Source organism: Notamacropus eugenii, chromosome 4 (assembly GCF_028372415.1).
Source record: "Notamacropus eugenii isolate mMacEug1 chromosome 4, mMacEug1.pri_v2, whole genome shotgun sequence".
NCBI classification, from domain to species: Eukaryota; Metazoa; Chordata; class Mammalia; order Diprotodontia; family Macropodidae; genus Notamacropus; species Notamacropus eugenii.
Window position 1 is genome coordinate 32,116,963 of NC_092875.1, and position 15,773 is coordinate 32,132,735.

The 15,773-nt window shown below is 46.6% G+C and overlaps 1 protein-coding gene across 4 annotated transcripts in view; it reads left to right on the forward strand.

Annotated features, from left to right (window-relative positions):
- The window catches only part of RBM19 (RNA binding motif protein 19), a 234,456-nt gene that overhangs the window by 17,207 nt on the left and 201,476 nt on the right, over positions 1-15,773 (forward strand). For all 4 annotated transcript variants that reach the window (XM_072600362.1, XM_072600361.1, XM_072600364.1 and 1 more), the window contains exons 11-16: positions 803-933; positions 2,389-2,507; positions 5,430-5,526; positions 6,300-6,410; positions 11,998-12,198; positions 12,983-13,103. In XM_072600362.1, coding sequence (XP_072456463.1) covers positions 803-933; positions 2,389-2,507; positions 5,430-5,526; positions 6,300-6,410; positions 11,998-12,198; positions 12,983-13,103 — 780 coding nt within the window. The remainder of the gene's footprint in view (positions 1-802; positions 934-2,388; positions 2,508-5,429; positions 5,527-6,299; positions 6,411-11,997; positions 12,199-12,982; positions 13,104-15,773) is intronic.

The following is a 15,773-nucleotide window of genomic DNA, read 5'->3' on the forward strand; positions in this document are numbered from 1 at the left end:
CTGGTCTGATTTCCCTTGTTTGTGAAATGGGGGGCATTGGGCCAACCCAGTGGGTGTGCGGGCTGGAATGTGTTTCTAATATTGAAGTGTACGGGGAGCCCAGGTGAACAAGTCTGTTCAGCTCAGGGTCATCCTAGAGTGGAGTGTCTAAAGGAGGAGGCCATCAGTCAGCAGACATCTCAGAGCCTCCAGGCACTTGGCTAAAGGCTCAGTTGCAGGAATTATGCAGAGGAGCATCCCTGCCATCAGGGAGTTCACAGCCTCACTCTGTGCAAATAAGCTGTAGATGGGACAGATTGGAGATAAGCAACAGAGAGAAAGGAGCAGCATTGAGAGGGATGGGATTTTAGCTGGGAAGAACCCCAGGAAGCCAGGAGGCAGAGAGGATGAGGGAGAGCATTCCTGGCATGAGACACACACAGTGCAAATGCCCAGAGTCTGGAAATGGAAGGTCTTGTGCAAGAAACAGCAGGAAGGTGAAATCCTTGGGCTCATGCTACATGAGGAACAGTTGAAGGAAGTAGGGGTATTGATTTTGAACACAAGAAGACCTAGACAGGGACATGCCAAATATCCTCAGATATCCCTTCTGTGAAGAAGGGTTTGATTTGTCCTGCCTGGCCCTCCCTGGAGGTCAGGACATTCTGTTGGGCCAAGTAAACTGAGTCAGAGCCAGCATCATATTTCCAGTGTTCTTGTAAGTCAGTGGCCACCCTCTCATTAGGGCCCTGGCCCTCGGCTCCCTCCTCTTAACGTCAATGTGGTGACTGCCCACCAGGACCTTATGGTTTTTCTTTCCCAGGTCCCCTGTCCGAAGTCCATTATCCTATAGATGGTCTGACCAAAAAACCAAAAGGCTTTGCTTTCATCACGTATATGTTCCCTGAGCATGCAGTGAAGGCCTACGCAGAGGTGGATGGGCAGGTCTTCCAGGTGAGCCTCTCTGTCTGGGCCAGTGACCCCTCACTCCGTCCCCAGAGAGCTGGGCCTACACCCTTGGGGCTGTCTCCAGCCCCTGCCTCTCTCTTTCCTCCCCATGTCTGGTCAGGTACCTTCTACCTCAGCAGCCGTGGGCCTCGCCCTCAGCTCCTCTCCACTCTCAAAGCCTCTTCCCTGATGTCCAGCATGGTCTCCCTACCTCCAGCCCTCCCCCCTCCATTCCATCCACACAATCCCCAAATTGATCTTCCTAAAACACAGGCCTGATGTCTTATCCCCAAAGTGGGACTCTTCCGTGACTCCCTATTTCCTCTGGGAAAAAAAACACAAAATCCTTGCCTTGCCATCAAGAGCCTTCGACAATCCACTTCCCACTTTTCTAGCCTGATTTCCCACTGCTGTCCTTCCCTCTTCTCCACTGCCTTTCTCTATAGATGACATCCCATCTCCCTCCTCCACACCTTTGTACAAATGCTCCCCTGTGTCTGAACTTTATGCCTCCCTTTTCCATACCCCTTATAATTCCCATAGCTTCCCTTGAAGCACAGCCCAGGTACCTGACTCCTTCTCCCCAAGGCCTTTTCCTGATCGCTGTCCTCCTCAGAGTCAGTGCCACCCTCCTCCCCCTATACACACCTGAGAAGTCTCTCTGCTGACTTCTGTGTCTACACATTTTATAAGGGGTTTTCAGAGTATAGTCTGGGGATCCCTGGGGGTTGTCTAGGCCTTTTCAGGGTCAAAATTACTTTGGTTATAATACTTGAGATGTTTTCATTTCTAATGTGGTAAATACCAATAGCTCTAACCCACATAAACAAAAACTGTCAGGGGCCTTTGGACATTTTCAAGAAACTGAAGGGGTCCAGATCCCCCAAAGCTAGAGAACCTGGCAGAAGGTGGGCAGCCCAGAGAGCAGTACCATGTCTCCTTTGGGTCTGGTTTTTTTCACACTTTCTCACTCACCTGTCCTAATTAGTCATTTACAATGTGTGGACTTGATTAAATTAAATTGAATTGAAGCTTGTGTCAAGCTCTTAAGATTAATCTAGTGATCTTCTATGTAGAGGCAGCTTGGGGTGAAGGAGGGAGGGGCAGACTTGCATTAAAAGACACCCCCCCCCCCCCATTCCACCCCTAAGTGATGTCAGTGCAGGACTGTTGGCTGGACACTGTCGCTCCTGGAATCTGTTCCCTCACCCGTAAGATGGGGCTATAGCAGGGCTACCTGTGAGTGGACCTGCCTGCCTCTCCTGGTTATTGTGAAGCTTGCCTGAGGGCTTTGCAAATGTTGAAGGTCCAGATCCATGTCAGTGGCCACTCTCAGGGTTATGGGGACCATCCGCCCATGAAGTAAGGCAGCCCCCTGGAAAGGCTCCTGCATCTGCTGGGGTAAGAGGGTAAGGTGGGGGGAACTCTGAGTTCTTGTCAAGTGGTTTCTCTTCCCGTTAGGGCCGGATGCTCCATGTGTTACCTTCCACCATTAAGAAGGAGACCAGCGAGAGCTCAGATGCCACCTCGTCTTCCTACAAGAAGAAGAAGGCATTGAAGGACAAAGCCAGCAGCTCCAGGTCCTTGTCTTTACTCTCTGGGCATCTTCTGAGGGTGTGGCAGTGGGAGGCCTCATGGTGCAGAGTACTAGGATTAGGGCCCGGTAGACCTGGGTTCAGATCCTGTCCCTGGCATGTCCCTGCTATTGTCCCATGGACAGGCCATGGGCCTTTCTGAGCTTCCCTCTCATTGACCAGATGGGGATTATCCCAGCAGCTGGACTTTTCTCCCAGGGTTGATGTCAGACTCAGACGAGAAGTTGTGTACAGAGTGCTTGGGCCACCTTAAAGCATGTTGGCCCTGGGGGAGGGAGTGTGTGGGTACGTGGGCTTGTGCCCAAGGCCCCAAGTGAAGTGTGAGAAAAAAGGGCTTGGGAGTAGTGTTCACCTCGACATGCATGACACATGGAGGCTAGAATGCTGGTCTTGAGTTCAAATCCATGCTCATAAACTTTCTAGGTACATGACCCCAACAAAGTAACTTCACACAGACAGACAGACACACACACACACACACACACACACACACACACACACACACACACACACACACACACACACACGCCTCCTCAGTTTCCTGTCTATCATTTGGGAGTAATTATAGGACTGGTTGTGAGGAGCAGATAAGGGCATGTAAAAGCCCTTTCCAGGCCGTCAAGTACTGCATGCATGTTTGCAGTTAATACTGTGAGTATATTCTGGAGTCAGATTATGCAGATTTGAATCCCACCTGTTCCTTAGTACTTCGTGTGACCTTAAGCAAGTATTCACGTCTGTGGGCCTTGGTTTCCTCATTTGGAACACAGGGACATTGGACCAGCTGAACTCTGAGGTCCCTTCTAGCCCTAAATCTATGATCCATATTGGCAAGGAGGAAAAGTTAGATATGGGGCGTAAGGGACATTTTCGAGCTGAACATGAAGCCTATCCCTGTTCTCTGGCTCCTGGGCTAATAACGTAGAGAAAGGTGGTCAGGTGAAGCTGTATTGCACTCAGGGCAGGATGAGAAAGCATCAGGGCCCTGAAGGGATGGCCGGACTGTGAACGTTCCAGCCCTTTCCTGTACCCTGCCTCAGTTAACCCTGTCTGGCCAGTGGCCAGGGAAGCGCAACATCAGATGTTTTCGCTGTTTGACCCTAAGCAAACTCACATAACCTCCCTGAGCCTCAGTTCCCTCTTCTGTAAAATGAGGGCCTCAGGGGTCCCTTCCAGCTTTAAAAATGTGATATTAATACCTCTGTGACTTTGTCCTTCTTTAACAGTGGATTATATATCCCCAACACGACCCCTCCCCAAGTTTCCGTTGTACAATTCGGACTATGGAGTCAGCTCTCTGTTATCTGTGGTGAAGGGTCAGAGCACAGCTGCGGACCATGCCATGCGGCCTGAATTCTCATCTGGTCTGGCTGTTGCTATGTATTATAATATGGCTGCTCTTTGTGATACTGTCTGGCTCAGGGTGATGATGCTGAAAGTGGATGGCAGGGGGAGGAAGCCAGGTGGGTACTGAGTGGCAGAATAAAGGCAGCCTGATGCATTGAAACTGTGACAGAGGAAATCTACCAAGTGAACAAACCACAGAGAGGGGAGATTTAGCTAAATGTGATGTGAAATGCCCAAAGCATCCAACCAATTGGCGGTTCTGAGCAAAGAACTTAAAATCTGGGCATGGATTGGCAGGTGGTCCCTTCACGGCCCCCCTCTCAAGCCCTCTGTTCTCTGTATCTTTATCACTTCATCCACCTGTAGCTGTGGCTGTGGCCTTCTTTTGCAGACCGTGTTTACATCCTAGGATCATAAATCCAGAGCCATACTGGAACCTCAGACATCAGCTGGTGCAACCACATCATTTTGTTTGTCACATAGATAGTAAGTGGCAGAGCCAGGATGAAAACATTGGTCGTGGGACTCCCACCTTCAACCCTTTTTTTCCTCTTACCATTTGGCATCCCTGGGTTTCAATCCTCTCATTTTTAAAATGAAAGTTTCAGGTAGATGACTGATAGATTCTGCAAGGAGTGGAGGGTATGAAACTGAGTGGATATGGCTTGTGCTTTGACTGTGAAGAGGAACTCCCAATGTGGAAACTCCCTGTACCCAGGATGATTAGTACCTCTCCTCTACTTTAGAGTCTTAGAGAGTAGCTGAAAGGATCATCCAGGGCTGAAAGGAATCTCAGATACTCAGATCACTTTGCGGTTGAGGAAACTGAGCTGCAGATGACCTGAGGTGACATCAAGGTTTATTGAGTCCAACATCCTTGATTTATATGTGAGGAAACTGAGACTGAGAGGGGTAAGGGACTTTCTCAGAGTGACACAGCTAGTACTTCTCTGAGGGAGGATTTGCACTCTCACTTTCCTGACTCTTGAGTCCAAAGTTCTATGTGCTATGCTGCCCTCACACAGAGAGTAAGCAACACCAAGGGGATTGAAACCCCAGTCTTGTAGTTCTAGAATTAGTGCTCTATACACTGTCCTAGGGACTGGGAAGTTGTGTCTTTTCCATGGCTAATCAGTTAGGTTTTTCAAAGGCAGGACTTAAACTCAAATCTCCCTGACTCCAAACGCATCCTTCTCTCCATTATTCCACATTCCTTCTCCCCTTGATTCTGAGTTAATTCAGATAAACATCAGCTACAGACACTGCCTTCACCTGGACTCTAGGCCAACTAAGCAGAATCTAGACTGGGTCTATGAGTCACAGATTTTAAAGAAAAATCATAATTCTTAGAACAAATTGAAATGTTACTCAGAGTGTACTGGAGAAAGTATTGCTAGTGTGCTTGGTGGGTGATTTGCCTCTCGTTTGGTCCCCACAGTTGCCTTCCCTAAAAAGGAGATTTCTTGTTATGAAAAGCAATGCTTGTATTCCCCTGGTAGATTAGTGTTCTTAAATACAATCCAGATAATGCACTGATTTCCTTCTTCTTTATCTCTTCAGCTCTCACAACTGGAATACACTGTTTATGGGGACAAATGCCGTGGCTGAAGCTGTAGCACAGAAGTACAATGCCACGAAAAGCCAAGTGTTTGACCATGTGAGTAAGAATCCTGCTGGGCAAGCACCAGCCCTGTAGGCCAGAGCCCTAAGGCCATGAGCAAACTCTGGGAAAGGAAATTAGCATAAGGCCATTCTGGCATATAGACAGAATTCTGCCCGGGCTCTCTGGTGGTCATTCAACTATGTTCTCTGCTGCCCTCCACGTATCATGGGATCAGAGACTTAGACAGTCAGAGGTGGAAGGAACCTTCGGGGTTATGCAGCATGTTCAGCCCCCTCATTTTAAATGCGCTTTGATATTTTTAAAAACTAGCTTTTGGTCTACATCACATTTATATCCCTCCTTATCCAGAGAAGTCATATCTTATAATGAGGTCTTAGAGAGAGAGACAGAGAAAGAAGAGGAGAGGAGAGGACAGGAGAGGACAGGAGAGGAGAGGAGAGGAGAGGAGAGAAGAGAAACAATATTTCAGCAGTTGAGCATGTCTTGACAGTAGAGGCAATATTTTGCATCCATCGTCCCCCGCCTCTGCATTTATACAAGGCAGCTCTTCTCTGGGGTCAGACTTGATCAGGATCATTATACAGCTCCACCCCCTCATTTTACCAGTGAAAAAACTGTAGCCCAGAAAAGTGGATGATTTTACCAAGATCACACAGGAGTGGCAGAGTCAAGATTTGAACCCAGGTCCTCTGACTAAAATCCATTGATTTTCAACTAAACCAACTGAAGTTTTTTGCCAGGCCTTGTGTCAGAGATAGAGGTTTGTGACCTTTGTGACCCTGAGTCCTGGCTTCCCCTCTCCATAGGAGATCAAAGGTAGTGTGGCTGTCCGAGTGGCCCTGGGCGAGACTGAGCTGGTCCAGGAAGTGCGGCGGTTCCTGATTGAGAATGGTGTGAGCCTGGATTCCTTCAGCCAGGTAAGCCAGGCCTTTGAGCCCTAAACCAGTGGTGGCGAACCCCTAAATAGAGGGCCACGTCACCTGACACAAGGATCCCTGCCATCCACTTACTGACTTAGAAAATCACATATTAGTCTTACCTGTGTTTATTGTATTTTCATTTGCTTTGTTAAATATTCTTTAGTTACATTTTAATCTGGTTCAGGCCACTTAGGGGTATTATAGGCCACATCTTTGATGTCTCCACTCTAGGAAACTTCATTTGGTGGTTAGAATTGGAGGATTAAGGAATTACTGTGATTGATGTGAGGATCTGACCTTTTGACAAGAAATGTGTCTAAAAATTATCTTAAGATCATAGAAGAGGCCCAGAGCTTGGCTAGAAGGGCCCCGGGTCCCAGTGCATGACGAGTCTCAATGACATGTGTCAGCAAGGACCCTGGCATACACAGGATGGCCTGCTGCACAGGTTCTTAGATCTGCTTTTCTTAAAGGAAAACGAATTTAATCAAACACATATGTCTTTCACTTGAACTTCAGAGAAAATACAAACAGAAAGACCAGCAGACAGGGCTTCCAGCTGTCTGACCATAGACAATACATATATCTTTACCAGAGAGAGAAGCAACAACATTGGGTTTTCAAAGCTGGGGGGCTTTTTAATATGGCTGCCCAGAGTCTCAGCTGGTGCCCGAACCTTCTTCTAAAAAATAAGTCCCGAAGCAAAACCTCCCCCTCAGAGTCTATGTGAACTTTTCAAAGCTGGAGGGCATGGCCTCGTGACCCTGTGCCTCGATAGAAATGAACCAAAGGTGTCTGAAGCCACCATTACACAACACCGCCTCAGAGGCCTGGGATGGCCAGGAAACATTCCTTCTGCATCCCTTGTTCATCAGCTTGTCTAAGATTTTTCTGGACCCAAATTTTCAGAATTTTATCACTTCCTAGTAGCAAATTACAGATGCTTATAACCCCCCATGATGAGGAAAGTGCACAGGCCTATGCACTATAGATGTGAGTCAAAGTGGGGCTTGTCATGCAAAGCCAGGACTTGCTTTATTATACAAAGTTGTCTTTATATGGTTCATTGGATTCATTTTCTATGGAAGGAGTAGGGGGCCATGAGAGTTATACAGTGTCAGGGCTGGGAGGGGCCTTAGAACAGGGGATGTCACCTGGGAGGAAGCTAAGGACATGGAATAAGATTAGACATTCATAGCTGCATGGCATCATTGAAAGCCTCTGATCACAGGCTCAGAATTTCTGAGTTTGCAGGGACTTCACCTACCATCCCATACAGTTCAATTCTCCATGAAAGGAGTACTTAGGACACACATCATCCAGGAGGGCAGCCAGCCCCTCCCTAGAACCCTGAATGATTGAGGAGCCTCCTGCCTCTCAGGGTGGCCCATTTTACTTTGGGTCACCCCTCCTGCTTAGGAAGTTCTTCCTGACCACCTACGTTGGCCCCTCCCCTGCTTACCCACTTTGCTGCTGCTTCTGCCCCTTCTGGTGCCACACGAGACAAGTCCTGTCCCTCTTCCCCATCCCTGTCTCCCCCATATTTGAGACCGGCCATCCTGGGTCCCCCAGTTCTTTTGTCCTCCAGGCTTAATGTACATAAACAATCTTTATCCATAGCCCTTCCTCTCCTAGACAGACTCCGTCTTGTCAGGTTCCGAAACAGTTACACCCCAAATGGACCCCTAAATGAAATCTATCAGAGGAGAGGGACGATCACTTTTCTCTTTCTAGAAACACTGCCCCTCTTTTCAGTCCAAGGTGGCCCTTGGTTTTCTGGCTCACATCCTGTTGACTCATGTTGAGCTTGAGGTCCACTGAAACCCTCATATCTTTTTCAGAACCACTGCTTTCTCTCCATACCTCCACCATCTGATATTGCCAGTGCTTCTGTTCAGGTGGTGTGTAGTGTAAGCTAAAGGCAAGATCTCTACAGTCTCTCTTTTGATTTTCACCCAAATACTCCCCTTCATGTTTCTCCCCTCGTTTGCTTGTTTATTTGTTTGTTTTCACTATTATTCCTTCTTAATATGTTATGCTTCTGACTCTTTACCTTTTACCTAGCCTGTTTCTTCTGGATAAAACCTATGTCTCCAGTGTCATAGTTGTGGCTTTTATCCACATCTCAGTGATACTTAGGGGGTCAAATTTGGTTCCTTTCTCTAAGGTTCCCTAGTTCTTCACAATCTCCACCTGACCTTTGGGCATTTATGTACTGATACTTACAAGAGGCCAGGGATTTTGTCTCCTGTGAATTTGTGGGTGTCTGAGTTGTTTTTCTTCCATCTTTGTAGCCATTCCCTCTATTCTCCATAGTATCCAACTTGAGGAACATAAAGAAACAATCTTCTCTCTCCCCCATCCTTTCTGGTTGACTTACAGTTTGACTTTCAAGTTGACTTATAAGATACCCAACAAACACATTCCCTCCAGCCTTTGTTTAGGGGTATGTTATCTCTGACCAGGAATCCATCAACCCTACATTGTAAACTATAATCCAAAAATTCATTCCAGACATCACCTTCTTAGCGGCTCTTCACTTCCCAAGTTAATTTTTCTCTCTCAGATTCCTTGCCTTCGTTGGACTTTTGAGAAGAAAACAGCCTGTGCCTTATAGTTTTCAGTTTCTTGCCCAAGACCACGTAATCATTGGCAGTTCTTTTTTTTCCTCTTTTTAAATTAATTTAGTTTTCATCATTCACTTCCACAAGATTTTGAGTTTCAGATTTTCTCCCCGTCTCCCCGCTCTCCTCACCACAAGAAAACATGCATTCTCTCACCCTCCCCTCCTTCTCTTATCCCCTTCCCTTCTATTTTCCATAGGGCAAGATAAACTTCTAAACCCCATTGCCTGTATATCTTTTTTCCCAGTTGTTTGTAAAATCAATTTTTAACAATTGTTTTTAAAACTTTGAGTTCCACATTCTCTCCCTTCCTCCCCACCCACCATCATTGAGAAGGCAAACAATTTGATGTAGGTTATACATGTGTAGTCATGCAAAACACTTACCATAACAGTCATGTTGTGAAAGACTAACTATATTTTCCTCCATCTTATGCAGCCCCCCATTTATTCTATTCTCTTCTTTGACCCTGTCCCACCTCAAAAGTGTTTGCTTCTGATTACCCCGTCCCGCTATGTGCCCTCTTTTCTATCATTACCTTCTTTTCTATCCCCTCCCCTGTACTTTTCTGTAGGGTAAAATAGATTTCCATACCCAACTGAATGTATGTTATTCCCTTCTTCAGCCAAATCTTATGTGAGTAAGGTTCACTCTTTCCCTCTCACTTCCCCTCTCTTCCCCTCACTCATTATAAAAGCTTTTTTATATCATCCCTTCATATTCAACTCATCCTATGCCCTCTGTATATATGTATATTCCTTCCAGCTACCCTAATACTGAGGAAGGTCTCATGAGTTACAAGTATCATCTTTCCATGTGAGAATGTAAACAGTTCAACTTTAGTAAGTCCCTTGTGATTTCTCTTTCCTGTTTACCTTTTCATGCTTCTTTTGAGTCTTGTATTTGAAAGTCAGATTTTCTGTTCAGCCCTGGTCTTTTCATCAAGAATGTTTGAAAATGCTCTATTTCATTGAATGTCCATTTTTTTCCCTTGAAATATTATACTCAGTTTTGCTGGGTAGGTGTTTCTTGGTTTTAATCCTACCTCTTTTGACCTCCAGAATATCATGTTCCAGGCTGTCTGATCCCATAATGTAGATGCTGCTAAATCATGTGTTATCCTAATTGTGCTTCCACAATAATTGAATTGTTTCTTTCTGGCTGCTTGCAATGCTTTCTCCTTGACCTGGGAACTCTGGAATTTGTCTACAATATTCCTAGGAGTTTTCCTTTTGGGATCTCTTTCAGGAGGTGATCAGTGGATTCTTTCAATTTGTATTTTCCCCTCCAATTTTAGAATATCAGAGCATTTTTCTTTGATAATTTCCTGAAAGATGTGTAGAATCTTTTTGATGATGGCTATCAGATAGTCCAATAATTTTAAAATTCTCTCTCCTGGATCCATTTTCCTGGTGAGTTGTTCTTCCAGTGAGATATTTCACATTGTCTTCGATTTTTTCATTCTTTTGGTTTTGTTTTATAATTTCTTAATTCCTCATAAAATCATTCTATTTTTTAAAGAACCATTTTCTTCAGTGAGCTTTTGGACCTCTTTTTTCATTTGGCCAATTCTGCTTAAGGCATTCTTCTCATTGCCTTTTTGGACCTCATTTGCCATTTGAGTTAGTCTATTTTTAAGGTGGTTTTTTTTTCAGCATTTTTTGGGGGTCTCCTTTAGCAAGCTGTTGACTCGTTTTTTATGATTTTCTTGCATCACTCTCATTTCTCTACCTATGTTTTTCTCTACTTCTCTTACTTGATTTTCAGAATCCTTTTTGAGCTCTTCCATGGCCTGAGACCAATTCATATTTTTCTTGGAGGCTTTGGATATAGGAGCTTTGACTCTTGTTTTCTTCTTCTGAGTGTGTTTTGATCTTCCTTGTCACCAAAGTAAGATTCTATAGTCTGATTTTTTTCTGCTCTTTGCTCATTTTTCCAGCCAATTACTTGACTTTTTAGCACTTTATTAAGGTAGCACTATGCTTTCAGAGTGAAATGTGCACTATCCCAAGCTTCAGAGGTTTTTCAAAGCTATTTTCACATATATTTCTTGGGATCTATAAACTTTTAGTTCTTCCAAGTTTGATCAAAGGAGAGGTGTTCACTTCTCTCCTGGTCTGTGTGCTGGTCTGTGAGTGACTGCAAGTACTCTTTTCTGCCCTGGAACTTTGAGAAGTGTTCCCTCTCTACCACCACCACAAACTCCACCATGTCAGCGCTCTTTCTTGCCCCAAGACTGCCACCCAGGACTACAACACAGATCCAAGTAAGAACAAAGCAAGAGAATCCTGCCTCAGATTCCTCCATCTTCCCCTCAAGTGGGAGTCTAACTTAACATTTGTAACCATGGTGTCAGTAACTTGACCATGACTGAAATATAATCACTGCATGCATTTCAATCACAAAGACTGAAGAGAGTGTCAGAGCTGGGAGGGCCCTTAAAATGGAATGTTAGAGGTGGGAGGGGCCTTAGAACAGGCCTTAGAAAAGAGGCTGCTCAGACCGAGGCTGGGAAGAAAGGTCAGAGCTGGTAGGGAAGGGGTGACCTTAGATAACTTAGTCTCACCTATTTTTGCAGATGTGGAAATTAAGGCCCAATGAGGGACCTTGTCAACCTCAGTTGCTTAGCCGCTTCCTTAGTGGCAGGTTAGGGAGGAGCAACCAGCTCCACTCAGCCTTGGGCTGCTGCTTTTCCCCCACAGATCAACCCTCTTCTCTTTTTAACCCTTTTTTTCCCTCAAAATCTCTACAATAGAATAGAGTATTGAGCAGAGCCCTTTTTGGACACCTCCAAGTGGACTAAGTTTCTTAACGTGAGAGTTGTTAGTGACCATTCAGGGGCTGCAATGCCAAGGGTGGTTCTAGGTCAAGGCTGCAGGTGCCTTCACTTCTGTGAACATAGGAAGCCCTTAGCCTTTTCCTTCCTTTATTCCTCCTTCTTTCTGCCTTTCTTCTTGCAGGCTGCTGGGGAGAGGAGCAAGTCTGTGATTTTAGTGAAGAACCTGCCTGCGGGGACACGGGCCTCTGAACTGCAGGAGATCTTCAGCCGCTATGGCAGCCTGGGCCGTGTGCTGCTGCCTGAGGGAGGCATCACAGCCATTGTGGAATACTTGGAGCCTTTGGAAGCCCGGAGGGGATTCACTAGCCTGGCCTATTCCAAGGTATGTTACCTGCAGGTCCACACCCACACTCTCCTGGGAGTCTAGGGCCATGAGCCACCTTCTGAATGTGAAGAAGCTCAGTGCACCAGGACAGGACCTTGGTACAGATCTACCGTCTGAGCGACCTTAAGTGCTTCCCCTGTCTGGGCCTCCGTGTCCCCATGTGTAAGAGGAAGGGGCTGGACTAGATGGTCTCTGAAGGCACCTCCAGTTCACATTAAGCTGGTGCTTTGAGCTTGGCAAAGCCTAGCCTGCACAGCTTCATTTCATTGGATGCTCAGAACCCATTGAGGCAGGTGCTGCTAATACTCCCATTTTACAGATGGTAAGCTGAAGCTCAGAGAGGAGAAGTAATTTGCCCAGGATCATAGAATTAGTAGATGTTGGACAAGGATTTGAACCCATGCCTTTCTCATTCCTAAGTCCATCAGTCTGCCCTGTGTACAACACTGTACACCTGTGTGTTGCAGAGCATATAACGATGCATGTGTCATACGCAAAACAAACAGAATAGTAACCGTCCTCTTTAATTGCTTTACAAGAGTTCAGAGCCTTTTCCAATGCCTTTCATTGGTGTCATTATAATTATTAATGATCCGCATCTCTTGGAAGAGATAGGTGCGTCTCTTGGTAGGAAAGATCTGGAAAAAGAAGCTGCCCCCCTGCAGGGCGAGGCTCTGTAGTTCACTTGAGTAATGCCTGGCACATAGTAGGTGCTCCATATTTGTTGATTGATTTATTGCCTTGTTCCTCCTTCCCATTGTCTGTCTTTCTGTCCTGACAGTTCCATGATGTTCCCTTGTATCTGGAATGGGCACCAATGGGTGTCTTCTCTAATCACCCCCCTCAGAAGAGAGAACAGGGAGATAAACCCGGAGGAAAAGAGGCAGTTCAGAACGAGGCTGGTAAGAACGGGAGCCCTAGGTCAGAGCATCAGACTTGGGGGTGTCAGGGGGTCCTTGGTGGGGGGGCTCCCTGAGATTCAGCTTTGGTGTAAAGGTCTCTGTGTTCCTCATTCAGCATTTGGCTTCTCTCTGCTCTTGGGGCAAGAAGACAGAAAGCTGTCCTGGCAAGATTTAGTGATTCCTCCCCATTCTCCCCTGACTGTGTGATCTCCTCATGTGGGGTCCTTCCTAGGAGGAGGGGAAGTCAGACCACACCCTGCACTTGTCTGCCCATCACTGGGCCTCTGGTCCCTGGCTTCCTTGAGCACTTCCCAGGATTTCCTTCCAGTTGGTGGGGCCCTGTCTTGCTTTCTCTTGCCTCCCAGAGCTCCCCATTGGTCAGTTATTCCTTCACCTTGCCTCATGACCAGCCACCATCTTTCTCACCATTCTCGGCTGACATCCTTCCTTCATTCTCCTCCCAGTTCCCTGCTTGTAAGGTGTCGCAGCCTCCTCTCTCTCTCAGTCCAGGGGCTCCATTTAGTATCTCAGCATTCAGCCCATCTGCTTGTGGCTATGGCTTATTTGAAGAATTCATTGTTTTTCAGGCTCTCCCAGCCCTTCCCTACGCGCTCCTGCCCGCCCTTCCTCCATCTTCTCTCTGGCTTTGTCAGTTGCTTTAGGCCAGAACTTTGATCACCAACTGGCTGGTTTTCTGGTTCTGAGTATCTCAGCCCTTTGGGAGGCCAGCTTTAGGGGAAGAGACCGGGAACCTGTCAGATTTTGCCCCCTGTTGCTTAGATCCTTCAGGAGCTCCAGTGCAAGCCTGAAGTCCTGGGGGGCAGCCCTGGCCAACATCCAGGCTTCTGCCATCCAAGCACAAGGGCATGCAGGTCCTCCTGTGCTCAAAGAGCTTTGAGTGCCAACCCAGTGGTGCCTGCCAGAGCATCCTAGAAAGCCATTGAGCAGGTAAGGAAACTGAGGTCCAGAGAGGTGGGAGAGCCTCAAATCAAGCCCAAGGAGTCCTCCAGATCAGACCCTGTCTTTTCCCTTCCCTCTGCTCCTCTGTTTCCCCATCTGGACAATGGGGAAAGGAGGAAATCCAGCAGCTACTCTCAGACACAGTGGAGGAGACCCTCTGTAAAGTTCATAGCATTATGGAAATACCAGCTTTTGTTACACGGTGCCTTTGATGGCTCCCAAGCTTTTTGTGTCAAAATCTTTTTTTTTCTGTAGAAGTCAAAGATAAGAATTTCTATCCTTCCTTTTCTCCCTTGCAAAATGTTGACTTGATTTCCCCCAGATTGCTCCAGTAATAATAGTTTTCAGGGGTCCTGCCCCCAGCCCATGGTCTGCTTGAGTTGCAGTACCTTTCAGTAGGATCTCCTGCTTTGTGTCATTATCCTTTGATGTCATTTTTGGAGGGAAGGTGATAACAAAGGGCTTCGTGTCAGTATCATTCAAAGATATTCCAAGTTTCTGCTGTCTTTAAGGGCTGGGAGTTCTTCACTGGGCTTCTATCCCAGGACAGCCACAGACTTGAATACTATGTGTTCCCCTCAGGTGCTGACTCCCAGATTCCTTCCTGTGTGAGCAAGGTCTCTCTGGTATCTCCCAAAAGGCTGGGTCCAAAGATCAGGAGGTTTCTTCTAGCTGCCTGCCTTCTTTACTCTGGCTCCCAGTGGCCAGACCAGAGCTCTCTTGGAAATCCAGTCTGGACTGGGGGAATAAAGCTTGTTAACATAAGGACTTCTCAAACACACCAGCAGTCTAGGTGTTAAATCAGGAAATAGTGATTCATTGGGATCAGAGGGACCATGATGCCCACCCTCAGGCTGGGAGGCTAGATTAAATGACCTTGCAGATCTTTCTAACTCCAACAGCCTTCAGTTACTTCAGGGCATTGAAGGCAACCAGGATTGCTTTCTTCAGTGTAACTATCTTTTTGGTGTTACTAACCCAGCTAGGTTAGAACCCAGTGACCTAGAATAGTCCTGACCTGAACTAGAAGGCAGGACGACCCCAGGATAGGCCTAGGACACGAGAGGTAGTAACACAGGGATTAAACTTGAGTCTGTAGTTTTATCAGTGTTTTGTGGCTGAGCTCAGAACTGATAAGACCTGGGATGAAATCCTGACTCTGATACATGTTGATTCTCTGTCCTGGACAAATCACCTAAGTTGTTGAGAAGGTGCCAGCCTACAGTGGTCAAGGGACTGTGCAATAAATTAAAACAGGTCCAGGCTTCCTGCCCTGTCTGAGGGTAGTGACAGGGTTGCTGGCCTTGGGGTTAGGGGGTAGATCTGGCGGTGCCCCAGAGCTCAAAAGAGCTGCCGTCATATACCACCTTACCTTGTGACCTTGGGCGTGTCGTCTAACCTATTTCCATCTGTTTCCTTTTCTGTAAAATGAAAAGATTGGTCTTGGGACCTTTGGGACCCTGTTTGTCTCCAGGGCTCTGATTCTGTGATCCCACTCTGAGACCCAAAGCAAGTCACTGAACCTTCAGTCACTAGGGATTATTTACTAAGCCATAGATAGGCTGCAGCTTGCTTAATGAAACCACAGATCCTTTTAGAAAGTGTAGGTTCAAGGTTATCGTGCTAGGCAGTGACTGTTGTAATCAAAGGAGTACTGCTTGTTCACATCCCAACTCTGCCTCCTCAGGCAAGTCACTTTCTTTCTTTGGG